Source organism: Hermetia illucens, chromosome 4 (assembly GCF_905115235.1).
Source record: "Hermetia illucens chromosome 4, iHerIll2.2.curated.20191125, whole genome shotgun sequence".
Classification (NCBI taxonomy): Eukaryota; Metazoa; Arthropoda; class Insecta; order Diptera; family Stratiomyidae; genus Hermetia; species Hermetia illucens.
Genome location: NC_051852.1, coordinates 153,625,049 through 153,643,140, shown reverse-complemented (window position 1 = coordinate 153,643,140; position 18,092 = coordinate 153,625,049). Strand labels below are relative to the sequence as shown.

General features: G+C 45.2%; 1 protein-coding gene across 1 annotated transcript; it reads left to right on the top strand.

Annotated features, from left to right (window-relative positions):
• The first annotated feature begins 712 nt into the window (after nucleotides 1-712).
• LOC119654125 (ras-interacting protein RIP3-like) lies at nucleotides 713-1,171 on the top strand. Its single transcript, XM_038059288.1, has one exon. The coding sequence runs from the start codon at nucleotides 713-715 to the stop codon at nucleotides 1,169-1,171; it is 459 nt and encodes a 152-aa protein (XP_037915216.1).
• Nucleotides 1,172-18,092: the final 16,921 nt, after the last annotated feature.

Below are 18,092 nucleotides of genomic sequence, written 5' to 3'. Positions count from 1 at the left end.
ATCATACGCTGCTCTATGTAGACGATGTTTTCTCATAACAAAGTTGTTGTTTTTTCATGGAACACAGTCTCAGACGGAATCTGAATAAAACAGAGTTTTTGAGGACGGACCTCAATGAAACAGACATTACCACCGTCAGTGGGAGTGACCCACCAAGTACCAAGCAATTTAAATATCTTGGATCAACGCTATCAGCCAGTGGTAGCCTAAGTTATGGAATGGCTGCACACATCAGTGAAACTTGGATAATTGAGGCATTAACGAACGACTTAGATCCAAAATTGATCGCAGTGTGTTTCGTTTTGTCGCCCTCTATGATTCTGCATTGATCTTTCATTGAAGGACTATAAAACACAATGAACGACACCTCGCGGTGAGAGTTCGCTCCGAGACATCGAACCGAACAGACGTCGTAGCTGAGGCAAAATCAATTGAGAAGTCAATAGTGAGTGGTGTTAGTGCGAAAGTGTGAAGGAGACAAGAGAAGCATATAGTGCAAGAAGAAGCAGATACTCAAGGGAGTATCGTTCTATTTAGTTACACAGTGCAGCTCAATATTATTGGGGGCAGAATGTCCGCCAAGAGGACAAAGTTGATTCTTCCGGGCAAAATTTCGTCGGAAGAGGAGGGAACCACGGGCCCTACAACGATGATGAAGGAGAACTCGAGCCTCCTCATGTGAATTGCGGAGGTGGAACAGGAAAAGGCCGACATGGCCCAGCAATTGGAGTACCAGTTGGCGCTCATTAAACAGCTGCAGCAGCAGATGGCTGAAATACAAGCAGCCAACATGGCCTGGAAGCAGCCGGCCCATCAACAACAGGATCAACAGCAGCAGCTAATCATACAGCAGCGGCAACAAGAGCAGGAGCAAACGAAGCAGCAGCGACAACAGCAGCAGCAACAGCAACGACAGCGGCAGAGCGAAGAAGATGATGGCATGTGCCCAGAAGTCATCATCGAGGAGGAGGAAGGAGACCGCTTCAACTTCGTAGTGCGGAAGAAAAAGGCAGCCAATAGGAGTAAGGTTAGTGCCACTATTGTAAGTGCCCCACCAACCACCCCACAATCCTCTCCCTCCGATAACTGGGTACAAACTAAATGTATCGCAATTCCTACAATGATTCAAAGCAAAAGGGTTGAAAGCAACCCTAAAGAACACGAGGGCTGACAGGACCCTCATCTTTGCCGAGACAGTCGAAGATCATGCCGCAATTTTTGCTCTCATAAGAGAGAAAGGGCTTCACGCCACCACCAGCACCCCACCGACCCTAAGAACCAAGTCGCTGATCATTCGCTGTCTCCACAGGGAAACAGATCCAGCGCACAAATTGCGGGAGCTCAACAAGGATTACCCGCAATTGAAATTGAAAACGGTGGCCAACTTAGTCACGCGAGCAGACAAGCTTCTACACAGCCAGAACCCGGCGCTCCCGATGAGGTCACAATCGGGATTATTCATAGCCACTTTCGAGCCCTCCCAAGAGCTCAGTGAAGTACTGAAAATTAAATATATACTTCACCAAAAGATTTCGCTTGAGAAAGTCAAGCCAATTCAAGAAGTGCAGTGCTACAACTGCCAGAATTTCGGCCACATCGCCCCTAACTGTTCGATTGTGCTCAGGTGCGTGAAGTGCGCAAAAAAACATGTCCGCGGGGAATGCCCCACACCATCGGCGGAGGCGCCGCATTGCTGCAATTGCGGCCAGACCGGACATCCTGCCAACTACCGCGGATGCCCAGCATACAAAGATATGGTTGCCAGAAGGGAAGCTGGCAGGGCGAAAAAGAATGCGGAAACGGCGAGGACCAAGCAAACGGTGACACAGATGTCACAAAGATTGTCCCGGCCACGCGTATTGTACGCCCAAGCAGCTAGAAATACTCTTCCTAGAGCTGCACCTCAAGCTCCACAAGGCAACAAACTGGCCTTCAGGAACTTGGTCGAAAGCCTCGTTTCCGCCCAGACGAATGAACAGCGGCAGATTACCGCAATCCAACTACTAATGAATTTATGGAGTTAAATATAGTCACATTTTACTCCGCGTCCCTGGTCTCACACGCCCAACGTGCCACTGCCCAAGCGTTGCTTGACACTCTGAAATCAGACATATTTTGCGTTTCGGAGACTCACCTAAACCACAGACATAATGTCAATTTCACCGGATATACCACTATTCGGCATAAAAGCAACACGGGCGCTGCCCTTCTAGTCAAAAAAGACTACCATTTTGAGGAAGTCGTCATCGAGGGTTTACTAGTCTGTTTCGCTGCAGCGGCAATAGTTAAAACTATCGATAATAAACGGATTTTGGTAGTTTCCGTTTATTTCAAATACAATTCCCCAAGTGGGCAACTGGGCCATGACTTAAAGGTCTTAGGCGATCTCCAGTTAAAATCAAAATATCTTATCTTCGGTGGCGACTTTAACTCACGGCAGAAATCCTGGGGCGATAAGGCAAAAAATTTAAATGGGAAAACCCTTTATAACTGGATCCACGACCCTTTCACGCCAGCCAACCTTGAGGTGGTCTCGCCGGATTCGCCGACAAGATTCGCTAGTCAATCCATCATTGACTTTTTCCTGCTGTCTGATGAAACCAAGCAAAGTTTTCAGATAATTTCCTGTAAAACCTTGCCAGGCATGTCCGACCATTTTGCAGTTGAATTCAAAATGGCCTCAACTTCACAACTGCAGAAGCGAGTTAAGGTAACCATCAGATCATTCGCCCACACTGATTAGGACAAATTCAAGTCAGATTTAGCACCAATGCTGAACTTGAAGAAACTCGCTATAGATCGTAATCTGTCGGACAAAGAAATCGACGAAGCAATCATTGCCACGGACGCCATCAATACTGCTACACGCAGAAATACCAGGCTGATCAAAGTCGATGAGTTTGTATACAACAAACTCCCGCATGACATCATGCTACACATGAAGGTCACACAGATTTGGCGCAGGAACCTGAAGCGCAACTTCCATAAATATGGAAATAAAGTTAATGCTGAATACAAAGCATTGCTCTCCCGGATTAATTGCCTGAGTACAATTATATTAATTAAACTTAAACCTCGCGGGGATAGAGACGAAGATGTTGCGTTGGACCAATAGCATAGCATGCCTTCATCACATCCAAAATGAGGACAACCGCCATCAATATGGGGTTGCACCGATCGTGGTAATGGATATTGCTGATGGAAATTTACTTGCAAAGATTGTTGTAAACATCGAAGTTGACTTGATACGCAATATGGTGATTTGAGGTCATCTCGGCTCCTTCCAGATAAGGCACCGAGCGAATGATGATGAAAAAGAAGATTAAGGTTGTATTCTGTAAATTTGAGTCCTTGTGCATCAAAATCGACAGGTAGAATCCTCCAGAGCTACATGACACAAATCAAAAGAAAAGGACCCTGCATTAAATACTTGTGCTATGGGCTGCAATCCTGAGGGTATATTCGAGTAATTATAAAGCATACCTGCTAAACTCCTTAAGTTCCAGTGAGAGCCACTTTCCGTCTCTTATTTTTTATATAGTCAGAGGACCATTTAAAGTGTGATATTAAATCTTGATATAAAGTAAAACTATAGACAATAATCTACTTACAGTTCTGTCCAGATCGGCATTGGAGCTAGGCAAATTAAACTCCAGGCATAGACACCTTTTCGCTCTAGCAATTGATCCTTGGTTAACTATTGAGCCTCCATAAAAGATCATAATGATATCCACAAAATTCCACACCGTCAACATAACAAATCCTGTAGCCACGCTTATTGGAACATCATGACTTGTATTCACCACCGTGAAGTAAATATGATACAAATTGAAAATATTATTGACGAAAACTAAAGTGAAGAGGGTTAACAAATGGAACTGCATGATATCGTTTATATCCCTGGCTAGAGAAGCAATCGTTGAATGGTACTTGGCAATTTGTCTGATCCTCGTGCTCATTTCATTGCATCTTTGGAAATTGCCTCTTCGTCCTTGATAGTCTGGTCCGTTGATAAGGCTCTCGAAAATCGCCTCAAGACGGTCGCCATTTCTGTCGAACAAATCTTGGAATGCCAAGGTTCCCAGACTTGTCGAGTTTAAAATGATAAACGCATTTCCATTAACAAAGCTCATTAAGCCTTGACCAATATAGGACCAAACATTGTTGATTGTCGATTGATAAATCATAAGACCATAAGCCACAACCAACTGATTCATCGGCAAAACGGTCTTGAGGAGAAGATACTTGAAAAGATAGCTATTCTCCCAGCCAGGACTTTCTCCGTTATATAAGTTTCGCGCGAGGTTCAATGTTTTCAAACAGGTATCAAGAATTCGTTTGCGGATCACATATCCATTGAAGTACGTCGCCAGAACAATAGCGTACAACAAAATAGCGTTCAAATGCAGGACCACTTCAAGCAGGGTCGAAGTTTTCACGGGTAAATGCTGAAGAACCTGAGTAGCCGCGTATGGCATTATCAGGATAATGGCGGAGTTTATGATGAGAACATACGCAAGGCCGGGGCTCGAATGTTTAAACCGGTTTTTAGTAAAATCGAATTTATACGGAATTAAGGCCGCACATTTTGTAAAAATATACAAACAAATTAGAATTATCGTCACGAAACGGTCCATCGCTTTCAACTATCAAAGACTAAAAGCCGAATATCCTTGCATGGATCCCAAGAAGGATACTCAATAAAAGTCGAACACCAACAAAGGTAATTACTAATCGGAAACAATTTCCCCTAAATACTATTAATTAACTGAAAGTAGGATAATCAATAAAGAACATGTGGGCCAGCATTTTCTCGTCCCAGTCGACTTATTACATCATGCATGCGGACCTACACAACGTCATAATGGCCCTCTGGTTGCTCCTGTTTCGACTGGAGCTCAATGCTAAATAAAGTTCATAGTTCGGCATGAGAGCGCCCAGCATATTCATGAAAATGTCCTACTAGCCATGCCATAGTTTCTATGAGGCCCCGACCACCCCTTGAGGGTGCAACCATAGTGTTGAATCCAACGAACCTTTGACCTCTTCAATGATAAATTGACCATTCATCGGAAAAACTATGTATGATTTATAGGTCTTATATTGGTTAGACACTTAAGCACACATCCCAGAGTTGAGTTCAGTAAATATTATTATTATCGGTATAGAGGGTATATCGGAGCCTAGATGTCGTATTGGGGCATCATTGTGATTTTTTTTCAGAGATTTCTGGTAGGTAGCTTCTGAGAATGGCCCCTTAATTTCAGTGTCCCCTTTACGACCCCCTCACCCCCTCCCTGTCGCAATTGGCTTCAAAAGTAAGCCCTGATTTGAACCTATTGTAATCCAGACCTTTCCTTTGATATCCCACATGACTATATTTGATGAAAAAAATTGTACGCCTCCCTGTGGAGCGGCAGGATTCGCGGCATTCGAAATTTATTTCGAATGTTGCGAATACCAGCGGACAGATGACGTCACCGGCGCTCTCCACTCAGTCCAGACCTCGCTACAAGAGTGAAGAGCAGAGTAGGTGACGAGAAATGTCAGATGTCAATGAGAAAAACGTGAATTCGAAAAGAGACAAGACGTGATTTGATTAATAAAAATAACGAGCACCAGTTGTGTCGTTGGATATAGTGAAAGGATTCTATAAAAAGTTCTTATGAAATTCACCTTTTGTTGAAGCATTGCAGTTCCATTGTTGAAATGAAGTGTTGTAACAGTGAACATTGTTGTTATTAACTTCTAAACCTCTTTTGCATATATGAAGACCCCTTTAAGTTCTAAATAGAAAGATAAAATTGACTGCATGTGTGGACCTTCACAGTTCCCAATTTCCCATAAAATTTGATGTCAATTGGTATAACCTTTTCCGAGGAAAGTGAGTATGACAGACAGTCGAACAGATGGATAGATAGACAGTGTCGATGTGCGTTCCCGTGAAGCTGGAAACCGGGGCTGGTCCGTGAAAAGGTTTGAGGAGGATGCATTCATAGAGATGCTATTGGGAGGCTAAAATCCCGGTGGTGTGCCTACAGAAAAGGTAGATCGGACGCATAACGAGAGCATGCGATGCTGCTATGCCGAGGCGACTAGTTCTCGCAAAAAGGCGCTCAAACTATTGGTGGAATGAAGAAATTGCCGTGTTACGGGATGCATATTTTCGAGCTGGAAGGATCTGCCACCGATCTAGAAGAAGACCGGACTTCGACGAGAAACGGCTAGTATATGTGAACCTTCGTGGTAGGTTTAAGTAGGCTATACAGACCAGCAAGCTTGAATGCTTCAAGGAACTTTGCGCAGAGGCAGACCAAAGCCCCTGGGGAACAATGTACAGGATAGTTATGAAGAAGATGAGAGGGCGAACACCACAACTGACCTGCCTGCATCTTCTGCTCGATATCGTGATGGCGCTCTTTCCCCCGGATAAAGGGGAGTGCAAAGAGCACAAGCAAGCATTGGACGTCTATATCATACCTGCGGTAACTGAGGAGAGCTTGCGCAAATTTGACGGAGAATTGGTGATAATAAAGCACCCGGTCTGGATGCTTTTCCGAATAAAGCTCTTAAACTCGCTGTTTAGACCAGACCCGACTGGTTTATCAGCGTTTTTAAAACATGCATGGTTGAAGGAGTTTTCCCCGACCGGGTGAAGAGGCAAAAACTAGTTTTGCTCCCGAAGCCGACGACACGGATGAGGGATTTAAGCAGTACACGGTCACCGCAAGAGTACCATAGGGCTCAGTGGTGGGTCCTCTCCTGTGGAACATCATGTACAATGGGGTCCTTGTCCGTCACGTGCCAAAGGAGACCACGATAATCGGTTTCGTAGATAATCTAGCTGTGGTTGTCGTTGCGAAACAACCTCAAGACCTTGAAATATATGCTAACGAAACCTTCAGCGCCATAAAAGCTTGGCTGGAGATGATTCAGCTTGACCTTGCGGAACAAAAGACGGAGGCAGTCTTGATTACCAATCGTAGGAAGAGGAATACGGTTAATATCCGTGTTGGTGGTCACGTCATCATTCCGAAACCGGTTATCAAATACCTAGGGGTGATGATTGATGCTATAATCAATTTCAAGGGACACCTGGACTATGCCTGTGAGAAAGTGACAAATACCAGCATATCATTAGCGCGGATGATGCCTAACATTGGAGGCCCAAGATACAGTCGCAGATTACTTGTGGCCGGAGTGGTTCGCTTCACACTATTATGCGCGGCACCAGTTTGGGAGGAAGCACTAGCGTGTGAGAGTAATCGTAGGAGGGTAAATTTGACTTACCGCTTAGTGGCGCTAAGGGTGTGCAGCGCCTTCAAAACAATGTCAGGCGACGCAGCCGTAGTTGGTGTTTTTTACAAAGCGGCGGAAACAGAGAACTGTTGAAATTTGCATCGGAACGTATGTTGTTAGCTCTCAGCCATCGTCGAAATACCTAAGAGTAACATTCAACTTCAAGCTGAGCTTTAAACTCCACTTAAAGCTTACTAGGCAGAAAGCGGTGAGTATCAGCTCCACACTGGCAAGGATGCTTCCGAATATTGGCGTTTCTAAACATTACTTTTGCCACGAGTCGTCAGTTTTGCCCTTTTATACGCAGCATCAGAGTGGGCGCCGACGATAAAATTCGGAGGAAATCGCAGATAACTTCAAGCTGCGTATCGGCTAAACGCTGTTTGAACATGTTGCGCCTACTGAACAACAAACTATAAGACGACTTACGGTCTGACTCAGTTCTTAACCGGACACGGTGGATACAGGAAACACCTCTGTAAGTTCGGTCTCGATGAATCGCCAGATTGTCCTGCGTTGTCCTGCGAATATCGGGGAGACTCAGTAGCGCAACACACTGCTAGGGCGATTCAAAAAGGAAATTATGGATGATATGGCAACCCACCGTGACATTCGGCAGCGTTTCTTCCAGCCCCGCTCCCTTGCCCCATAGATAGAAATAAAATAAAAGTTTAAATTAAACATTACGTAGTTCGCCTCATTGGTAAATAAATTATATTTGCTTCAAACTTGGAACCTGCGATTCGATTTCAATTCCGCCATTTTTGTCGATGATAGGCCTGATCTCGGTGGAGTCAGGAGGCTCTCAAATCACCATCTAACGTATCAAGCCGTCGCCAATTTCGTTCGCTCTTGGTGTTTCCCGGTCGCTCGTCCCAGACAAGGCTCAGGAGCGCCTGCTTAGTATCGTTCCGCCCACTCAAATCAATCTTAGCAAATGAGTTCTCACCAGTCTGAATTAGATAAAGTATAGTTAAAATTGGTGCAAACGTTGAAGGTATACAACACCGAATTGCAGCGCAATGCATTTCAGGTCCAAAGTCCATTGTCGCCATAATGCCACTCGAAAAAGTCTGGTGTAAAAACCCTAAAGGAGCGTCCACCAAATTTTAATCTTTTTCTGTCGAAAACTTAATATATCTTTATATCCTCTCGTCACGAGAAAAAAACCATCGGATTCCAGCTGGACTGAAAACTTCATTCTAAACTAGTTCTTTGATAAGCTTCCACCTTAGACTTCATCCAAAATATAGCAAGGTCATGCACCAGGTTTCGATCAATTTTCGTTAAAAGTTCAACTCCAATGCAAGACAAGAACCCAAACCCAGTCTTATATATGATAGTTATAAGTTATTGTAACAGGCTGTGTTCAAGAAAAGACATTCATAGCTGCAGACTGAAACTTTTGCAATTTTCAACTGCTCCAGAGCAAGAAAATCTAATACAGTTAATGGGCGTGACGGGTTCAATTTTTGTATATTTTTTTTATATTATAAGCCGCATTTTGAGCTTCTTCCTTCTTGCTTACTTCGTGCGTTTCGCTTCAAAATGTCTGCTTTAGATGGGCGTATTACACATTCTCACTTTGTTAACACGTTGTACAAATAGAAGGGAACGCTTTGAAAACTGCTTTTACCGGTTATGATTCAGCTTGCGCACTGAAAAGTCACTACTGTCAACACCGTAGTAAATTTTTAAACGCGTTTGTGTCAAAACAACGTTTCTTGTGTTGCGTGGAGGATTAAAAAAAGACACCATTGACCTTTCGCTTTGAAATTTTAATATGTCATTATACACATTCAAAGCAATGGAATGAACCTCGGAAAAGGAGATAGGTGCTACATATTTTGATTTACATCAGTTTTTTCGACGCTAAAAACCGAAAAATTTTAAAAATCGCTGCCATTTTGTTATTTTTTGACGAAATTTTTTGCAAAATCTCACTAAAATATCTACCTTTTTCTTCCATTTGAAAAAAGTAAAATAATCAAAATTTGTACACGTCACGCCCCTTAAAGGAAGCGGTCTAAGAACATCATACTTCGCCATAGTAAAAACTAACCTAATTTAGTAAAATAAGCTTCTTCATAAATCATGGCAGGTGGTCAAAGGGTAGTATAGGTCCCAGGGCGAAACGCGGATTGGTACCCACGATGGAGCATAAAACTTGGGAAATGCCTGTTGAACCAACACCAACAGCTCTACTACCAAACCCTATCTCCACCTCCTCGTGGTGACCGCTAGGAGCTCTTTCTTAACGAAAAGCTGCAGACGGAGAAGGATGAAGGTGAGTCTTCCGCGCCTAAAAATGGGACAAATTGTACCAACTGGTCCTCCAGGTTGGGGGTTGGGTAGGGCTGACAACCCTACACGGAAAACAACTTGTTACGAAGCCACAACGGGAGCCTCGGACAGGACGGATTTTAAAACGACGGACCCGGCAAAGAACACGGAATAACGATTTACGCATTTTCTCATGGAACGTGCGCTCCCTGTACAAAGATGAAGCTGACGAGCAGCTAGCCGATACCCTGGCCCAATATAGGGCTGATATAACAGCGTTGCAAGAGATGCGATGGACAGGGACCGGTTTCCTGGAGAACTACATCATATATTATAGCGGTCATCCAGTAAACCATGTACTCGGAGTAGGTCAGCCAAAACTGAAACCTGCTGTTATCAGCTTTGAAAACATAAGCGAACGGCTATGCACTCTGCGCTTGCAAGGCAAATTTAGAAATATAAGCCTCATTAACGTTCACGCCCCTACAGAGGAGACTGCAGAGTCAGAGAAGGATACCTTCTACGAGGCAGTAGAACGAACCCTCGAAGCCTGTCCCAGATATGATATCAAAATCATACTTGGGGATTTTAACAGCCAAGTAGGGAAGGAGCCCGTATTCAGGCGATACGTTGGCCCCCATAGCTTACACGAAAAAACAAATGATAACGGACTGTGGACTATTCAATTAGCAGGGTCACACGAAATGGTTGTTGGAGTCCACAAACATACGTGGGCCTCTCCAGACGGGGCCACTTTGAACCAAATTGACCACGTGTTGATCGAACGCCGGCACCTCTCAGCCTTGATGAATGTCAGAACATATAGGGGGACCAATATAGACTCGGATCACTATCTCGTTGGCATGGTGCTCCGAGCTCGAATAACAATACCACCTAGAAGCCCCTCTGACAATCAGCTGAGAGTGAACACTGAAGCCATCCACAACACAACCCTCCGCGACACCTATAAGAGGGAAATGGATGCCGCAATAACCGCAGTCAACAGAGGATACCGAGTAATGTTGCATTCTCAAAAAACGCGGGCACGCGCTGAGACTTATCACGAACTCCGGCGAGCGGAGAAGCGACTTCACAGACGGAAAAAGGAAGTCTGGCAGAACCAACAAGTCTGTGAACTAGAAAAGTACAGGGAGCAACCGCACCAGGCGCGCAAGTTTTAACAACAAATCAGCAGGATGAAGCCTTATACACCTCGATGCTCATCCTGCCGAGACAAAGAGGGAAATCTGATTTCCGGCAGAATGGGCATATTGGAGCGATGGGTTGAGTACTTTGATGAGCTACTGAACAACCAGAACATCGGCGAGTTGGAGGTCCCGCCAACTGAAGACGACGGACAAATACTGCCACCACCAAGTTTAGGAGAAACAGTCCGTGCAATTCATCGGCTAAAAAATCACAAGTCGCCAGGAGCCGATGAAATTACAGTCGAATTGGTTAAATATGGAGGGGACCAGTTACACCAAGTGGTTCATCAACTTGTGCTCAAGGTATGGGACAACGAATTAATGCCTGACGATTGGCAACGAGGCATTATCCGTCTCATACATAAAAAGGGAGATATCACACAGTGCAGCAATTATAGAGGTATCACGTTGCTGAGTACCATCTATAAGGTAGTCTCCACTATCTTGCTAGGCCGGATAGCCCCATGTGCCCAGAAATCATTGGCCCATACCAAAGAGGCTTCACTCCAGGCAAATCAGCGACAGATCAGATTTTCTCTCTGCGGCAGGCGATGGAAAAACTGTTGGAATATGGACAACAGTTGCACCATCTGTTCATCGACTTTAAAGCCGCCTATGATCGCATAGCCAGGGTAAAACTGTACATGGCCATGAGAGAATTCGGTATCCCGACGAAATTAATAAGACTGACTAGGCTGACCCAGACCAATGTGCGAGGTCAGATAAAAGCAACAGGATCACTCTCAAGACCATTCGACATCAACAACGGTCTACGACAAGGGGATGCGCTATCATGCGTTCTCTTTAACCTGGCCCTCGAGAAAGTGATCCGTGACGCTGAGGTAAATGCGAGAGGTACGATCCTCTTCAAGTCCACCCAATTACTGGCCTATGCTGACGATATCGACATCATGGGAAGAACAACCCGAGACCTACAAACTGCCTTCATCCGCAAACTGTTCCACTCGAAACGTCTCACCATAGGGTCAAAGCTCTTACTGTACAAGACTATGATCTTGCCAGTCCTCATGTATTCCTTGGAGACTTGGGTTCTTAGCAAGAAGAATTGCGAACTCTTGGCCGCGTTCGAGAAGAATTTTTGGCCCCCTACATGAGGATGGACGATTCCGTAGCCTACACAATGACGAAATCTATGAACGATACCATGACCGTCCGGTTGTGGATAAAATCCGGCTCAATAGGTTACGGTGGGCGGGTCACTTAATCCGTATGGATGAGGATGATCCCACCCGAAAAGTCTATAAGGGCAATATCTATGGTAGCAAAAGAAGACGAGGCAGACCCTGCCTAAGATGGAGCGATGGCGTAGGTCAGGAGCTTTTAGGGATATCGAATTGGTGGACCTCGGCGCAAAACCGGAATGTCTGGAGTTCCTTATTAAGGCAGGCCTATGGAAAAGATTGGGGTAGTGGTTTCGGCTGTGTGCAGCCAATGTGAGGAGGAGGAGGAAACTGCCCTGCACTTTTTATGCAGCTGCCCGGCATCCTCAGATCTCAGACGAAGACACCTTGGCAAGGTTTTCTTCAATGAAGAATCTGCACACTCTCTGCCTCTTGAGAATGTTCTCAAATTCGCTAAAGCCTGCGAACACCGTAGGCAGGAAGCCATTGAATAGGCAACATACGGGGATAGTACAATGGGCCTAATAATGGCCTGAGTGCTCGGAGCTGCGGCTCCCCCCATTTAACTAAACTAACTAACTAAAGGCAGGCCTAGACCGGAAGGCAACTTATATGGACAAGAAACATAAACTTTCTACAGTTTTAAGTATATGTAGGTAAAGTTCATTCATCCCTGAATGACATTCGCTTGATTTCATAAACGGCTTTTATCCGTCCACATTCTTCATATTCGAAAAGTCGCAGAAGGTCAATGAGATATCAACAGAAAAATGCATAAAACTGAAAATACAAAAACATTTCCTCATCACATCAAGTTCACAACAATGCCCTGTTTGGTCCTCGTTAGCGATGTTTCCAAAAACTTTTGCATTTCCTCATAACTGCCACGAGCTCCACCCGCCCCTCGTTATTAGCGTCATCATTGTCGCTGCCTTGCTAGCACTTTTTTGGGGATTACCGAGCTCCACGCGTATATTTTGCATTGCCTAACAGTCTTCAAGTATCTTATCTTCAGTGGATGGAGGAAAAAAGCATTTCCATAGGCATCTTAGGAACTTGCTTACTTTCCATGCAGAACTTGTATCGGAAGCGACGCTCGTGAAGGCCTTGAACCTCAAATTCGGCGGAAAGTTGGGATGGAAAAAACGACAATGATGTGAAATGTGAATGAAGAAATGATAAATGTGCTCTACCGAATCTATAAATCTTGCGCTCAGCTAACGAGGTAAGATACTGGCGTTTTTTCGCAACGTACTTGTTATGTGTGAGGTTAATTTTCAGATGTTGACTCTGAGCCTCATCGGAACTGATGTGCGTCATTGTTATTTAGCCAGAAGGGATTATGTTATCGACACTAAGTACGATAATTTCTGCTAAAATTGAGTACTCTGAAGAGGACAGTGATAGATAAACTCCGTATCTATTAAACAATGTTAATCGAAAAGAAAATGATCAGTTTCTAGTTGTCGATTTTTTCCACACCTAACCTTCAGAGAATAAAAACCCTTCCGTTGTTTTTTCCTAAGGCGGGATTAACATAAGTAAATTTTTTGAACATATGCATTTCGGGCAGTAGTTATGCCCATGGAGAATAATCATAATAACACAAAAGATCGATGAAATATCAGGGAAGGAGGAAGAGCTGACTGCGTTTGGGCGCAACACACAAAAACCTTGCTCACCGCATCGACCAGCGAAAGATGCAGCGAGGGCTGAAATATCCGATCTGAAACCGGGACGCCCAAATAAAAAGGAGGCCTACCAAGTGATGCGACTGATGATGCGGGGACGGCAACTCCAATACCCTGTAATGCCTCTGTTCAACAAAAAAGCCCAGTCAGAACCGCTAGTCCTGAGCCGGTGAAGCAGTGGAAGTGCAGTCGGCCGTCCTAGCTAGAGCCGAAGAAGAAAGGCTCATTAGGAAATGCGTGACAATGATAAAGCGTATGCGGTCGGCAACATTCCACTAGAAGAACGTCAGCAAAGGCGTCAAAAACGGGCTAATGGAACTGGAGGAACTAGGCTGGACTGGACTGCATCTCCTTCTACAGGCGAACGTGGATAGCGATGGAAAATGCCCGGAAAGCAGAAACAGCCACTCTTTCCGGTGAGAACACTGCCAACGCCAATCGAATCACAGATATCACATTGCAAAGCAAAATGGGGAAAAAGCGGGAATAGGAAGACGTACCTGGAAGAGACTTTATTTCCAGGGCTCAAAATCGAAAGCAATCAAGTATAAAAGGAAAGAGACAAGACATTTACGGAAGTCCTTAGTGAAATCCGCTACAAAATAAAACCCGAAGACAGTGGAGTCTTGGAGGCCCGAAGACGACTAGCAAGAGTACATTCTGCGAAGCGGCCAAGGGGTTACAAGGGGAGAAGGCTCTCGTTTCTAGTCTACAGCCTATGTGCTCTCTCTGCAAATTCGACATCTTGACTTCCTCACAGAAAAGGTCAAAGTAGAGGACGCCATAAAGTATGAATGTCCAGAGGTAACTAATGCTCGGATATGTATTACTTCTGTGAATGTTGAAGGCCAAAAACGCGTTGTGGTGGAAGTCCCCGAACATAATGCGAAGAATCTCCTTAGCAGCGGGAAAATCAAATTATATAATAATAATAATAATCGTTGGCACAACAATCCATATTGGATCAGGGCCTTGAAGTGTGTTAGAGCACTTCATTCAAGACCGTAACGGTACACTAGGAGGCAATGTGGTCAGCATTGGATGGGTAAAATGCAAGGTACAAGTGTGGATAATCCAAATCAAGTGCTACAGGTGTCTGGACTATGAACAAACGTCAGTAAGTAGCAAGGGACCTGATAAGAGGACAGCATGCCGCAAATGCGATCAGGCTTCGTCTGTAAGGGTTCGGGGCGGTATCCAATCTCTAAGGCGGACCTAGAAAGGGCTAGAGCGCTCACCAGTTGCTAACACAGCTCGCTGTGCGGGTAAAGACAGATCTAGTGCTAATCAGCGAGCAATACCCGAATAGGAATCCGGCTTCATGACAGCTCAACTTATCGAGTACCGCTGCCATCTGGGTTTAGGACGACATTCGATTTCGTGTTTTTCCCCAAAACCGACGGAATGGATTTGTCTGGATTCCTGACGCCGAATAACACAAAGTCAAACTTTCGGCGCCGGCTTGATACTCTGGAGGATGCCGTTTCGGGCACGGAAGGATGAAGCCTAGTAGGCGATGATTTTAATGCTAGGGCGCTTCGGGTGGCGGGGGGGGATGATAGCGTTGAGGCTGACATTGCCGTAAACTTAGTAATGAGCGTGTGAGGCTTCCAACTTCCGGGGCCCCAGCCGTAACAAGCCTATGTATGGACGCACGGCAAAAATTGCCGATCTACAGAAGGAGCCCACAAGGAGGCATGCGTCATAAAGGCAGAGTATAGATCAGCAAAAAGAAGACTCCGCAGTGCGAGAAATAAAAGCAAAGCTCGCAGCTGGCAAAACTTAGTCAACGAGATAAATGAAGACCCCCTATAAACTTGCCACCCAAAAAATCGGGGCTCTGCGGAAACCAGATAGACCGCAATGTATGGATATTATTCCTCAGACATCCAATCTCGACGGATAGTTCTCCTCATAACGCTTGGTGGCAAAAATGCCTCCAATTTAGTAAGATATATTGAAGCATTATCTGAAACACCGCTCCCTGCTCCATGAGACGCTAGAGGGCCAGAGGAGGATGGAGATTTCACTGGGAGTAGCATACGGATCAGCCAAGGGCCGGTCCTCTGGAACGCTTCTTACGATAGTCTGCTAGGACTCGACATACCAGAATAGTCGTGCTTCGTCGGTTATGCAGACGACGTTGCTGCACTTGTTACTGGACGCGCTGTTGAACAGCGGCAAAGCAGACTTGGCATATTGATGCGACGGATAAACGGATGGAAGACTGCTCATGGTTTCAGCCTTTCGCTGGCAAAACCCGAGGTAGTCATCTTGACTAGAAACAGAATCGCGACCCAGCGTCCCATATCGATTGGCGAGTTAACTATAACCAAAAGCAGCTGTTAAATACGAACTGTTTAATGCTCGACTCTAAGATGATCTTCTTCGAGCAAATCAAAGCAGCAACGCGTAGGGCTGTAGCTGGAGTCTCAGCCTATGGGCTATGGGCTAACATTGGAGGCCCTATATTCACTAGGAGGCGTCTTCTTATGGGAGCAACGCAATCCGTTCTGCTCTATGGGGCGGAGGTATAGGCTGAATTTTTATTCAAATGTGTGGAAAAACGCGTCCATGGATATGCCAAGAAAAATATGTAGTGACCTCAGCTTATCAACAGGAGCGGTATTTCATTTGCCTTTTCCGGGGTCAATTTGACTATACTCGTATAATTGCAAAATTAATTTTTCATAATTTCCCAGAACTGACCGGGCCAACCATTCGTTGACCCTCATAAACTTGCCCATATTGCACATTATTTAGTGCTGGCAGGCTATTAATCATGGTTGAGGGAATGACCTGGTGCCTACTCCAACCCAACAGTGTGCGTTGCTGTTGACGCTGAGTTGGCCTGAACTTTTGACTTCAAGGCCATGTACCGGAGACGAAAATCAGCTAGACCGAGACCAGTTGATCGATTGATAGCGGAACAGGTGGACTGGGGAGTTAATGATGTGAACATTTGCACTTTGGATGGGGAGATTAGTGGCAAGTGCTTCTGGAAAAATGCACGCGGAAGGTGACGATTTAGAGGGAGGTCTCTGGACAGGGTGCCATTTGTCGTAGAAAAGTCCCCAGAAACGAAAACTGGTGACTTAAATAAGAAAAAGTATTTGGTGCCCTCTGACTTGACTGTGGGGCAATTCTATTTTCTTTTAATTCGTAAATGTATTCACTTTCGTCCAGAGGATGCTCTCTTTTTCTTCGTTGGTGGTGGTGGCCGGTGGTAGGTTAGTCGGTGAATCCGTCGAGAACTCCCCGCAACATCGAGCACGTATGCAGAAAAGGTGTACTTCTGCATGGTTTGAACTAGACTGTGTGAGAGTCCTGGGACATCAAGGGAAGTCGCGCGGGATTTAGGTACAATACCTGTGGCTGACAATATTATGGGAACTACAACCACCCGCCCGAGGCGCCAAATTTTTTTGATTTCTCGAGCCAGTGGTTCATAGTTCACTTTCTTCTCCACGTATTTCCGTTCGATGTTGCTGTTATCGGGAATAGTAACATCAATTATATACGCGGAGCGACCCGTCTTGTCAACTAACAGTACGTCAGGTTTGTTATGTGCAGTATGGCGATCAGTCAGAACTTGTCGGTGCCAATATATGCTGTAAGCAGAACTATCAAGTACTGCTTGCGGACAACCTTACATACACCATTATGAAGGGTGATGTATTGCACCGGTGCCATAACAGTACAGCCAGAAATGAGATGGTCCAACGTCTCTAACGCCGAACCACACATTCTGCACTGGTCGTTCCCCACCCGTTTCTTCATGATGAGCTTTTCATAATTTATATATGAACTCCGTCTCAGCAAAGAGCCCCTCAGCACATAACCTTCTGTTCGACAAATGCAAATCGACAAATGGTTGCCAAAGACAATTTGCGTGTTTACCGTGCATTGCCTTCGACTTTCATTCATCGACCCGCTCTTGGTCCAACTCCACCCTAGTCAGAGGATTAAAAGACGAATCCTTCAAATTAAGTGGAATCAACCCACAGTCTGCCTTACAAACAGCCGCATGCAAGAGACTCGCCTGCTCTTTGCTGAAAAAATAAGCACGCAACGATTCGACTTGGCGATGCTTTTGTGCCGCCACGTCAACCACGCCCCTACCTCCTATGTCACGAGGCAGGTTCATCCGCTCCACGGTAGAGTTTGGTTAATGCATTCGGAATTTGGACATAGTAATCCGTATCCGCCGTTGGACGTTTTCTAGATCGGTCTTCATCCACGGCAACATTCCGAATGCATAAGCCGCGACTATTTTATTTTTCCGCGAAAGATGCGCTTACACGTCACAGGAATTCAGACAGCAGAGTGTCCTTCAGATCACCAACTCAAGCATAGGTGTCTTGCATAACTTCTAGGTACTCAAGAAGTCTGCCTCGATCATAGCTTCGATGTGGAAGTTACCAACACTATATCTGGCATGTGGTTCGTGATGACCTTTGCGAATGAGA